This window comes from Alexandromys fortis, unplaced genomic scaffold (assembly GCF_014885135.2).
Source record: "Alexandromys fortis isolate MF-2015 unplaced genomic scaffold, M_Fortis_MF-2015_v1.1 scaffold_122, whole genome shotgun sequence".
NCBI lineage: Eukaryota > Metazoa > Chordata > Mammalia > Rodentia > Cricetidae > Alexandromys > Alexandromys fortis.
Genome location: NW_026068004.1, coordinates 1,656,835 through 1,668,414, shown reverse-complemented (window position 1 = coordinate 1,668,414; position 11,580 = coordinate 1,656,835). Strand labels below are relative to the sequence as shown.

The 11,580-nt window shown below is 45.9% G+C and overlaps 1 protein-coding gene across 2 annotated transcripts in view; it reads right to left on the bottom strand.

Annotated features, from left to right (window-relative positions):
• The window catches only part of Ppie (peptidylprolyl isomerase E), a 12,399-nt gene extending 1,222 nt beyond the window's left edge, over positions 1-11,177 (bottom strand). Inside the window, exons 1-8 of one of the 2 annotated variants that reach the window (XM_050161421.1) lie at positions 11,094-11,177; positions 10,062-10,160; positions 8,159-8,202; positions 7,554-7,580; positions 6,852-6,933; positions 6,298-6,398; positions 5,265-5,388; positions 2,086-2,271 (exon numbers count right to left, since the gene is read on the bottom strand). In XM_050161421.1, the coding sequence (XP_050017378.1) occupies positions 2,086-2,271; positions 5,265-5,388; positions 6,298-6,398; positions 6,852-6,933; positions 7,554-7,580; positions 8,159-8,202; positions 10,062-10,160; positions 11,094-11,124 (694 nt within the window). In that variant the 5' untranslated portion in view covers positions 11,125-11,177. The remainder of the gene's footprint in view (positions 1-2,085; positions 2,272-5,264; positions 5,389-6,297; positions 6,399-6,851; positions 6,934-7,553; positions 7,581-8,158; positions 8,203-10,061; positions 10,161-11,093) is intronic. The other variant, XM_050161422.1, reaches the window with a different exon arrangement.
• Positions 11,178-11,580: the final 403 nt, after the last annotated feature.

Here is an 11,580-nt window from a genome sequence, read left to right as displayed (position 1 = left end):
CCCCCCCCCCTTGTATTTTTGAGACAGGGTTTCTCTGTAGCTTTGGTGCCTGTCCTGGAACTAGCTCTTATAGACCAGGTTGGCCTCGAACTCACAGAGATCCGCCTGCCTTTGCCTCCCGAGTGCTGGGATTAAAGGGATGCACCGCCACCACCTGGCTCTTTCTCTCTCTTTTGGTTTTTTGAGACAGGGTTGCTGGGTAGTTTTGGAGCCTGTCCTGGAACTCTTTTGTAGACCAAGCTGGCCTTGAAGTCACAGAGATCTGCCTGTCTCTGCCTCCCAGTGCTGGATTAATGGCGTGCATCACCACTGCCCAATTAAAGGTATATACCACCATTTCTTTGTGTGTGTGTGTGTGTGTGTGTGTGTGTGTGTGTGTGTTTTAAATTATGTCTGTGTGTTTGCCTGCATGTTTGTCTATGGCCCACATGTCTGCCTGGTACCAGAGGAGGTAGGTCATAAGAGGCTCCCTGAGACTGGAGTTAGACAGTTATGAGGTACCATGCAGGTGCTAGGAACTGAACCTAGGTCCTCAGGAAAAGCAGCCAGTGCTCTTAACCACTGAGTCATCTCTCTAGTCCCTTAAGAACTAAGTCTATTATATTACAGAAACCCCAAGTTTTAAGGGCTTTCCCCAATAATGGAATCTTCTAGGGAGCTCTATGTGGCAGTACATGCCTATAAACCTAGCACTCAGGAGGATCCAGAGGTCAGTGCTAGCTTGAGCTACATACTAAGTAAGACCTTATCTCAACAAAAATCAAACCAGGCACAGTGGTTGTGTGCCTTTAATCCCAGGACTTGGGAGCCTGACGCAGGTGGATCTCTGTGATTTCCAGGCCAACCTGGTCTAGACGGCATATTCCACGTTAGCCAGGGCTACACAGTGTGAGAAACAACCCAGGAATTACAACTACAATATAAATCTCATTCATCACTGCACAAAATAGAGTTGGCACCAGCATACTGTCTGCGGTGTTCGGATTGCCAGTAGATACATCTCTCTACTTCTAACTGCTGCATCTGAGTGTGGCACACAGCGGAAGAACTTTTGTGTCTTCTGGTGTACCTGTACCTATTAGGACATTCTTACTTTTAAAATAGCGTAGGCAGGAAAAATTTATTATCCATGCACTTCCATCTAGCACAAACTTTCAGGAAGAAAACAAAGGCACAGGATAGAGGTTTCTATGGAGAAAGCACCTGATCTCTGAGCCACCGTCGTGTTTAGGAATCAAGGAGGGGGAAGCACGGGATAAAAAGGTAGCGAAGCAGGCAAAGCAACTGGAAGCTGGAGGAGTGACCACCAGAGCAAGGCGAGAAACAGGAGCACAGGGCACAGTACGGGATGCTGCTGGGTGGAACAAGGGGAGGCAGGTAACTGGCTACAGGCAGGAAAGACAGTTGGCATTCTTAGCAAGAGAAGTCTGAGTGGCCATCTGGGGCTAAAAGTCTAGATAGAAGGACTTAGAAGAAAAGGGCAGTGAGTCTGTCAATTTTTTCCCCAAAAGTTTTGCTAAAAAGTAGAGTCAAGATGACAGCTGGTGAGAAGAACAAGAGTCCAAAGATAATTTTTTTTTAAAAAGATTGAGATTATATACCTGGACACGGATGAACCAAACTGGCTAAGCAAGGGAAACACATTCTATAGGTCAAAGGGAGCCAGCAGAAGATGCCAACTTCCTAAGTAGAACAGAGGGACAGACTTCCTCATAGGGAGGGGTGGCCTCTATAACAAGAGGGAAGTCAGAGCATGCATCTGTGGTTGGCAGGAGACAAGACCTCAGATTAATATGGAGGTCTCTGGAAGAAAAGCAGGCATGAACTGTGATCTTTGATTGGGACTGAGGGGACACAGAGAGGCTGAAGGCACAAGGGCGCTTGCAGGGATAAGCACACACTTTAGCTAGCAGGGAACACTGACTGGTGGACTGAAAGACGGATGTGAAGAGCACAAGACTGGAGGCCAGCAGCTCACCCCAGCATGCCTTTCTTCAGTGGCTGGCCAACCACAGCCCGTCCTGGCTGTCACAGCCTGCCCTAGCCCCGCCTTCCAGAATTTGCCACACCAGAATTTGCACTTACCTGGTCCTGTGTGTTTGAGAATGAAGTTTTCATCATCAAACTTCTTTCCATAGATGGACTTGCCTCCTGTGCCATTGTGGTTTGTGAAATCACCGCCCTGGCACATGAACTGGGGGATGATACGGTGGAAGCTGCTTCCCTTGAAGCCAAAGCCCTTTTCATGGGTGCACAGGCAACGGAAATTCTCTGATATTGAGAAAGGAAAAGGTGCTGAGGTTGAAGACAGCCCAGCCTCCTGACCAAGATTAAGGTAACTACCCAGCAAGGTGAAGGGGTATGAAATGGGGAGGGGGAATAAAACATGTTTTACTTGTTTAGTCTTGCATAGCTGCTCCTGGGTATCTACATGGTTCCCAGGACTCGCCTGGATTCTCTATCTTTTCTACCATCTCTATATTATCTATGATACATAATACAATAGAAACACTCCATAAATGGTTGCTATACTATATTATCTAGGGTGTATAATAGGGGAAAATACAAGCATTCTTCGTAGAGATGCAGGGCTCCCCTCAAATATATTTAAAATTTTTATTACATTTATTTATTGCACATGTGTATATGTGTGTACATGTGTGTATAAGTCTGAGGACAACTTGCAGGGTTTGGTTCTCTCCTTCTATCAAGTGGGTCCTGGGCTTGAACTCAGGTTCTAGACTTGGCAGCAGGTACTTTAACCTGCTGAGCCATCTGACTGGCTCATCACATATTTCTGCTGTGGTTAGTTAAATTCACAGATATTGATCCCATGGATGGAGAGGGTTAACTGTATTCTCATTTTATTCCTTAGACGCCATTATGACACTGACTACCAAACAGCCACATGCTACCCCAATAAACAGGACAGAATACGTGCATTCTATCTCTGCTGTATCCCCAAACCACACACAAAAAAGTGATAATGAAGTGATTTTTTCAATAATTTATTTGTATTTATGTACATTTATGTTTTTCCTGCATGTATGTCTGTGTGAGGGTATCACACAGGGACAGGAGTTACAGACAGTTGTGAGCTGCCATGTGGGTGCTGGGAATCAAACTCAGGTCCTCTGAAAGAGCAACCAATGCTCTTAACCACTGAGCCATCTCTCCAGTCTGATTTTTTTTTTTAAAAGATTTATTTATTTTATGTATATGGTGCTCTATCTGCATATAGACCTGCTTGGTAGAAGAGAGCACCACATCTCATTATAGATGGTCGCAAACCACCATGTGGTTGCTGGGAATTAAATTTAGGACCTCTGGAAGAGCTATCAATTCTCTCTAACTGTTGAGCCACCTCTCCAGCCCCATTAAGTGATTTTTTGTTGTTGTTGTTTTAAAAAAGAAAAGGATGGGGCCAGGCAGTGGTGGCGCATGCCTTTAATCCCAGAACTCGGGAGGCAGAGGCAGGCGGATCTTTGTGAGTTCGAGGCAGCCTGGTCTACAAGAGCTAGTTCCAGGACAGGCTCCAAAGCTACAGAGAAACCCTGTCTCAAAAAACCAAACCAAATAAAACAAAGTAAAATAAAAGGATGGGGAGAAAAAATAAAAATAATCCAGGGACAGTAAAACAGTTCAGCAAGTAAAGGCAGACACTTGCTGTGCAAGCCTGGAGACCCGAATATGAACCACAGAATCCACGTGAAAACAGAGGGACAGAATGGACCATTAAGTGGTACTTTCCTCTGAGATAAAGCTTTCCTTGTTCAAGAAAAGCTTAACACTCAGGATGTTCCAAAGGAAGTGAAATAGTCTATCCGACAAGCTCCTTGTCAACTCAGGAAGTAAATAACTCAATAGCATCAAGAAGTCCCCAAACTGACCGGATTCAATAGGATCCTTTCTTCTCTAAGCAGAAAGGACCAGTGGGAGACACTGTCAGACAACTGGAGCGCCCTGCAGTCATCTCACACCCATCAAACTGTCTGAAGCTGTTAGCCCCAGGTTCCCAGCTCTCACGAGTCATTATGGGCCTTTGGCGATGCGCTGACTTTGGGTCAATTTCTGCTCCTCTAGCTACCTACCTACTTTACTCCCATAAGGAACCACAATAAAGTCGTGGGCTCAGCATGATGAACTTTACGGTATTTTCCCTCTGTTGTGTTCAGTTCCCTCTCTGGAGTGAGCAGATATTTGTTCATGTCTCTCCTGGAACTGTAAACACTGTCTTCTAACTGCCACATGTGTCATGCTCATGCATGTACACACATACACAACACAGGGTCTCACTATGTAGCTCTGGCTATTTTGAAACTCTATGTAGACCAGGCTAGCCTGGAACTCAAGAGATCTGCCTGCCTCTGCCTCCCAAATGCTGGGAATAAAGCGGTGTGCCACTTTTTTTCTAATATTTTTTTTAAAAAAAAAATCATATTCATGTAATGTGCCTGTATGGTAACATGTGCAAGTCAAAGTCGGTCCCAAAAGAGGCATCAGATTCCTTGGAGCTAGAGTTACAGGTAACAGGTACCCATGAGCTGCCTGACCAAAATTACATAACTACCCAGATAGATAAGGAGGTGTAAAAGGAGGAAAATGCTAATTCCTTTTCAGAGTCAGTTAGTCAAGAGATAACGCCTAAAAACATATATAATATATATAATATGTATTTAAAAAGGGAGGGGTGAATATACAGCTATTATCTTCCAATATGGAAGTCAAAACCAAAATAATTAGCTAAGAAATGAAACTGGCTGCCTCTGAAGAATAGCAATAGTGCTGATGGCAGGGTAGTGAATGGGGTTTGTTGGTCCCTATTATTACAAAGGGACTAGTGATTTTTCAAACCAACTTTTGTGATAACTCCTTAAATTATATGTGTAAAAGAAAAATTTATATTAAAAAATAAGTCAATATTTTAATAAACTAGAAATAGTACTAGTTACTTCTAGAGTATAGAGCTGAATGTAATATTGTTAGAATATATATGTGAATATGTCTTTCAAACAATGAATACATTATTCACAATGTATTCATAATAATATATTACTCTTGCTATGAAAAAAACCTCTCTATTATTAAAAAATAGTGAACTAGCACTTATGAAGCTTCAATGTCTGTTCTGATCTGTTACTAGATCCTAGGACCTTAGATGCCATGAAACAACGCCAAGGGTATAAGAGCTGAGGCAGTGAGAACCTTGGGAAGAATGCTCAGCCACCAGCTTCCTGCCAATCTGATCATAGGGGTCTGCTTACCTGCTGTCATGGGAACAACGTCAGAACGTAGGAGCATTTGGATTCGGCCGGCTGGCTTGTTTCCAATCTTGATGTCCATGTAAACCTGAGGATTTGACCGCGCTTTTTTTGTAGCGGGTTCTCCCTAGGTGCAGGAAAAAAATACTAATCAGAAATGCTAGTGGCGGGTGGTGGTGGCACATGTCTTTAATCCCAGCACCCAGGAGGCAGAGTTAGGTGGATCTCTGTGAGTTCGAGGTTAGCCTGTTCTACAGAGAAACCTTGTCTCAGGAAAAAAACAAAAAAGAAAGAAAAAACAAAAAAGAAAGAAAAAAGAAAAGAAATGCTAGTGCCAGTGTTCCCTAAGTAGATACACAAGTAATCTCTGGAACACAGCACAGCACCACACTGCAGTGCACAGCCCGAACACAGCACCGCACTGCAGTGCACAGCCCGAACACAGCACCGCACTGCAGTGCACAGCCCGAACACAGCACCGCACTGCAGTGCACAGCCCGAACACAGCACCACAACTGCCCCTATGAGATTGGAGTTGGATAAACAGAGACCATCAAAGTCGACAGTGCAGCACAGGAGGGCTGCAGACAGCCAAGAGCGCTGCTACCGTTTCAGCTGAAAAGGACAGAAAACCCATGTGCCATGAACACAGCACAGAAGAATGCCAACCTTACAGGGAGCATTGAGGAAGTAAAGTCCTACACCACTGGTCACAGGGATATGCTGAGAACCAGGAAATGTGCCAGGGCAGAATTGCCTTAGCACACCCAGAAACCACGCACGAGCTAAAGGGAAAACACTACCTGTCTTGTCACCTTGTATGAGGCCAAGGACCTCAGCACAGAAGGGCTGCCCGGCAGGGTGTGGAGCAGCACAAACGCCATCCCCAAAGCCGTGCCCTTTCATTCCTCAGCACCACCTTCACCAAGGTCTAAGTTCACCACCCCCCTGCATTTTGTGAACACATGCGTCTGAGTCCCCATAAAGACGGAAAGCTCAGCCTGTCTTCTTGGGGAGGCACCACCTTCCTTCTCACCTCCTGGGTTTCTGCTTTGGGAGGCTCGGGTCCTTCTTCTTCTTTATTCTCTTCAAGAGTCTTCCCAGAAAACTTCTTTAACCAGTCATCATCTGACCAAACTAGAAGGAAAAGACACACAGGTGAAGAAATCAGACTGTCCCTTAACTGCCAGGTAGATGCTTTGGTCATCTCTGTGGTCCTCTTGGCCAGGAAGTCCCCTTTGACAATGCTCAAGACTATGCTCCCCCTGGGACTCCCCAGAGGTCCAGCACTTAGTAGGACTAAGGAGAAAAGCTACGCCAAAGGTAAAGAGAGGCTTTGCTGGCTTTCCTTTCCCAGGAATGGGATACCAAGAAAACTGGGAGGTGAGAGATCAGGCTGGGTCCTCTCAAGGGGAACAATGACTTTGGCTTTGCTGCTGTTCACCAATAAAGGTAATGCACACCCTTGGCTGGTGTGAACCACCCACTTGTCCCCACTCCACTCCTGTCCACCACAAGCAGCACTGAGCACTCATGTGAAGGAGACCAAACCCTAGGACCTGACAAGCACTCCACGAGATGCCCACTCACCTGGTCTGGAAGAGCCCTCTTTAATTCTCATGGGTTTGGCCAAATTGACACGGATTGTCCGTCCAAAGAGCTCAGATTCATTCTGAAAGATTGTAAATCCAGCTACTTAAACTTTCAGATTACGCACTGATTTATAAAGAAACTTATAAACAGAGATGATTAGTTTTAAAGACTTTTTCCAACAAAATTCTAGCAACAGGATATGATCCTTTGCATTTCATATCTGACATGAAGTGACACATTTGTGTCTTGTGCCAGCCACAGAGCTGAGCGTCGTCATTCCCAAGCACTTTTCCAGGCTGTGTGAATCTGCACCAGTAGCACGGCCTTCAGCTATTCTTACCGGATTTCTCTTCTCAGTTGCTAACTGATCTAACATATCATGAAGCCCTCCCCCTTGTGCAAATACGCAGTTTCAGTGGGCAGTCAGTGGGCAATGGGCTTGCTATTCACCATCACATGCGGTGGCCCATGAAAGGTCAGTTGGGAAGGGCGGGCAGGAAGCACACTATTAAAGTGGAGAGGTGTCTGAGCAGGAACCGACTTTACCAGCGATCAGTTCACAATGAGTATTTTTACTTGATGGCAAATTTACCTCCCCACCCAATCATGACACTTCAGAGATTCAGAATGCCAACATTTGAACAAGGCCTGGATACCAGCATAAGGCAACTTCAGTTAGAACGAGGATCCCAGCCGTACCATGTTGTCGATAGCCGCTGCAGCATCCTGCCAAGGAAATGCAAGATCTGAGTTTAGGCTTGTATCTGAGTGCTTCTGGTGTGTCTAAATACACACTTGGTAGCAAATCAAACAGGAAAAAGTCTTTTAAAAGTTGTTAGTGGGCAATTTTCTGGTTTGTAGGGCCATGATCTGCTTCTAGCTGAAGGCACAAGAGATGGGCGCCAGCACTGCCAGGCAAGGATGCTCAGTGAACAGAGCTGTAAGCGCTCCACCGCATGACAAGCAGGGTCTGACAGGCCGAGCTGTTACCCACAGAACAGTCTGACAGGGCGCTCTCCTCCACACAGCACTTCCGAAAGCACCAGCCTAAGACCCAAAACCTAAGTAAGCAGAAACAGCTTCCTCCACAGCAGCGGTTCTCAACCTCCATATAACCGCGACCCTTGATGCAGTTCCTCATGTTGTAGTGACCCCAACTATAAAATTATTTCATTGCTACTTCATAAGGTAATTCTGCTACTGTTATGAACAGTAATGTAAATTCTGATATGTGACCCCAAAGGGGCGAGAACCACTGCTCTAGAGGAAGCACAGACTAAACAAGGGTAGTACAGAAGACTCACCTCTGCCAACTCAAATTCAACAAAAGCAAATCCTCGGTGCTTTTCTGCAAAAAGGAAAAACACAGTGTAAGTAATTACCATGTGAGGCAATGGAAGAAAAGAACAGTCACAAGTCGGTCATATGACACAACCAGAAATCCCACCCACTCACTAGAAAGTGAGAATCCCATTCTGTGATCCCTTTTACATAATATTTAAGGCAATAATAAACATTTTCTATGGATAAAACTAAGTAATTTAAAGTTTTTATGTGTATGGGTGTTTTGCCTGCAGGCATGTCTAAAGACCATGTGTGTACAGTACCAGAGGAGGCCAGAAGAGGACACTGGATTCCCCCTTGGACTAGAATTACAAATAGTTGGGAGCTACAATGTGGGTGCTGGGAATTTAATCTTGAATCTGGGTCTTCTGGGAAGAACAGCCAGTGCTCTTACCACTAAACCATCCCTCCAGCCCTGAACTGGTTTTTCTTTCCTTCCTTCCTTCCTTCCCTCCTTCCCTCCCTCCCTCCTTCCTTCCTTTTCTTCCTTCCTTCCCTTCATTTTGACACAGGGTTTCTCTGTGTAACCTTTGCTGTCCTGGAACTCACTTTGTAGAGGATGGCCCTGAACTCTTAGAGAGTCAGCTGCCCCTGCCTCTTGCGTGCTGAGATTAAAGGTGTGTGCCAACACCGCCTGGCTCTAAAGTTTATTTGTAAACTTTAGAATGAGCAGAGGACGGGTGAGATGACTCAGTGGGTAATGGAGCTTGCCATCAAGTCTGACAATCTGAGTTCAATCCCAGGAGCCACATGGTAGAAGGACCAATTCCTGCAAACTGTCCTCTGACTGCCATACCACACAGAAATGAATAAAGAAAGAGCATTTTTTAAAGGGCATTCCATTCATCTATGAAAGTTAAGCATACAACTTAACCTTTCATGCAGTACAACAAGCAAGGTAGGTTATTTAGTTTATCAACTGTTTATCCAAATATACAACTTGAATCCATAGTATGTACCTCGGGTACCAATTACTTAGGAAGGTAAAGCAAAAGGATCACAGTTAAGAGCCCAGCTTGGACAAAACTGTGAGATTGTTTTAAAACAGGCAAAAAGCCACCAACCAAATATACAGTTTGATCATCAACTACACATAAAGCATAAATTCTAAAATCTGGAAAGTCCACACACAATAATGTCAACTTAGTTATACAATCCATTAGAAAGTCAGTCAGTGGTGGTGGCACATGCCTATAAACCCAGCACTCAGGAGGCAGAGGCAGGCAGATCTCTGTGAGTTCAAGTCTAGCCTGGTCTATGGAGTGAGTTCCAGGACAGTGAGGGCTACACAGAAAAACCCTATCTCAACTGCCACCCCAAAAATCAATAGAACTGTTTTTTTGCATGTATTTTTGTAGACAGTGTCCCACCATGAAGACTGTCCTTAAACTCTATCCTCCTGCCTCAGCCTCTGAAATACTGGGATTTCAGGCATGTGCCACCATGCCCAGCAACTACTGGTAAAAAAGATTCCCTAGGCTCAGAGAGTTTAAGGATCTTGCTATTTTTTCTTCTCTCTCTCTCTCTCTCTCTCTCTCTCTCTCTCTCTCTGTGCATGTGTGTATGTGTGGTTAGTGTGGGGAATAAAGTCCATGGCCTCACACGTTGGGCAAGAGTTCTGAGCTATATCTCCAGTCTAAGAATGTAACTTTTGAGTTGGAATATGACTTTTTTCGTTTATTTGCTTGTTTTGGTGGTTTTTCGAGAAGATGTTTCTCGATGTAACTCTGGCTATTTTGGAACTCACTGAGATCCAACTACCTCTACCTCCTGAGTGCTGGGATCAAAGGCATGGGCCACCATGGCCCATGTGACTTTAATCTTTCAAAATTCTTTCTCATTAGAGACGCCCAAAGGACCCACCTGTTTCATAGTCCAGAGGAATCTGAATATCTGTGATGTCTCCAAATGGGATGAAAGCAGCATGGAGAACCTTGTCGTCCACCTCTTCTGCCAGCCCACCTGCCAACAATACAGGGGCATTCTGCACTCTGAGCCTCTGTTTTCGTGCGGAAAACGCCGCAGCCCATTGGCGTGCCATCCCACCCAGGCCTTCATCAACACAAACACCGCTCTTCTCCTGCCCGCCCACGTTAGCTTCCTTTCGCCAACCTTTTTTTCAAACAGATCCGAATCGATCTCCACGATTCCACAACAGCTTCCTATGTGACCTCCCTGCCTCCATTCCCTGTGTCAACCGCCCCCAACCCAGTAGGAATGTTTTTGTGAGCGTGGAAACGCATCCATCAGTTATCTTAGACCTCAGAGTCTTCAACGTCACCGACCTCAAGGGAAAGGAGAGCTCCTTAAATAGCAGAGCACACAGGGCTATCACCCGAACCTCACTTCCACTTTGCTTCCTCAGTTTCCCCAGTTTCGCGAAAAATGACCACGTGTCCCCAGGGGTCAGACTACTTTACATCTTTGGGCTTCGGCTCCAGTACAGCTAACAGTTTTGCCTCTACTCTGACTTGCCCCATGCCTAACTCCTGCTCAACTCCTGCGTCCCGGCAACAGAAAGCTGGCACTCACCAAGTTCCTGCCATCACTGTTCGTCCTTACTACCGCGCTTATCCAAGTTTGGTGTTTAGGTTAATCCCCACTTTCTTCTGCCTTGTCTGGTAACTCCTTTCGTAAAGGCAGAGACCCAGACATTCCCGCATTGAATGTTTGTAAAAACTAGTGGGCGGGAGGATTTGGAAGCCCCTATTTCCTGTCACTATTTCCTGTCACTGGTTGGGGGTTCCTGTGCGTTTAGTGGACTAGGAAGGTCGCCGGAACGGTTCCCCCCATCTCGGCTCACACCCTCACGTCCAGCAAGCCCCTCGACAGAGCCGGCTGCTGATCGCCTTCCTCACATTCCCCAGTCTCCGCCTAGCACCCGCGCCTGCTCACCCACGTACAACACACGCTTGGTGGTAGCCATCTTCCTGACTCTCCTTTCCGCCGGAAGTCGCCGCTAGACACTGCCCCTTTCCGTCGCCCTTCCCCTTAGGTCGGCCTCTGGGCGTCGCGGCTGCAGGCTCCACCCCTTCCCGCCTGCTGCGGTGTTGCGTAGCCTGGAGGCTTGCGGTCCAGATGCTCCGGTGCTGGTGGTGCTGGAGGAAACAAGCCTTGGTCCGATCAACCGGGGGAATTATCCGCAGTTATGACCCACTGCCAACGCACTACCGTCCGGGATGTCCAGCCACTTGTTTTTGACCGATTCGGAAGCTGAGAATGGTTTTCACATTTTGAAGGGGCGGGGAGGAGCAAGACAATAATATTTCATAACAGATGGAAATTCTATGAAATTAAAATTTCAATATCAAGAAGTTTTATTAGGTACAGAAACAATCGTTCCTGTTACAAAGGAAAGAGACCTGTTTCGCCCCAAACCTAC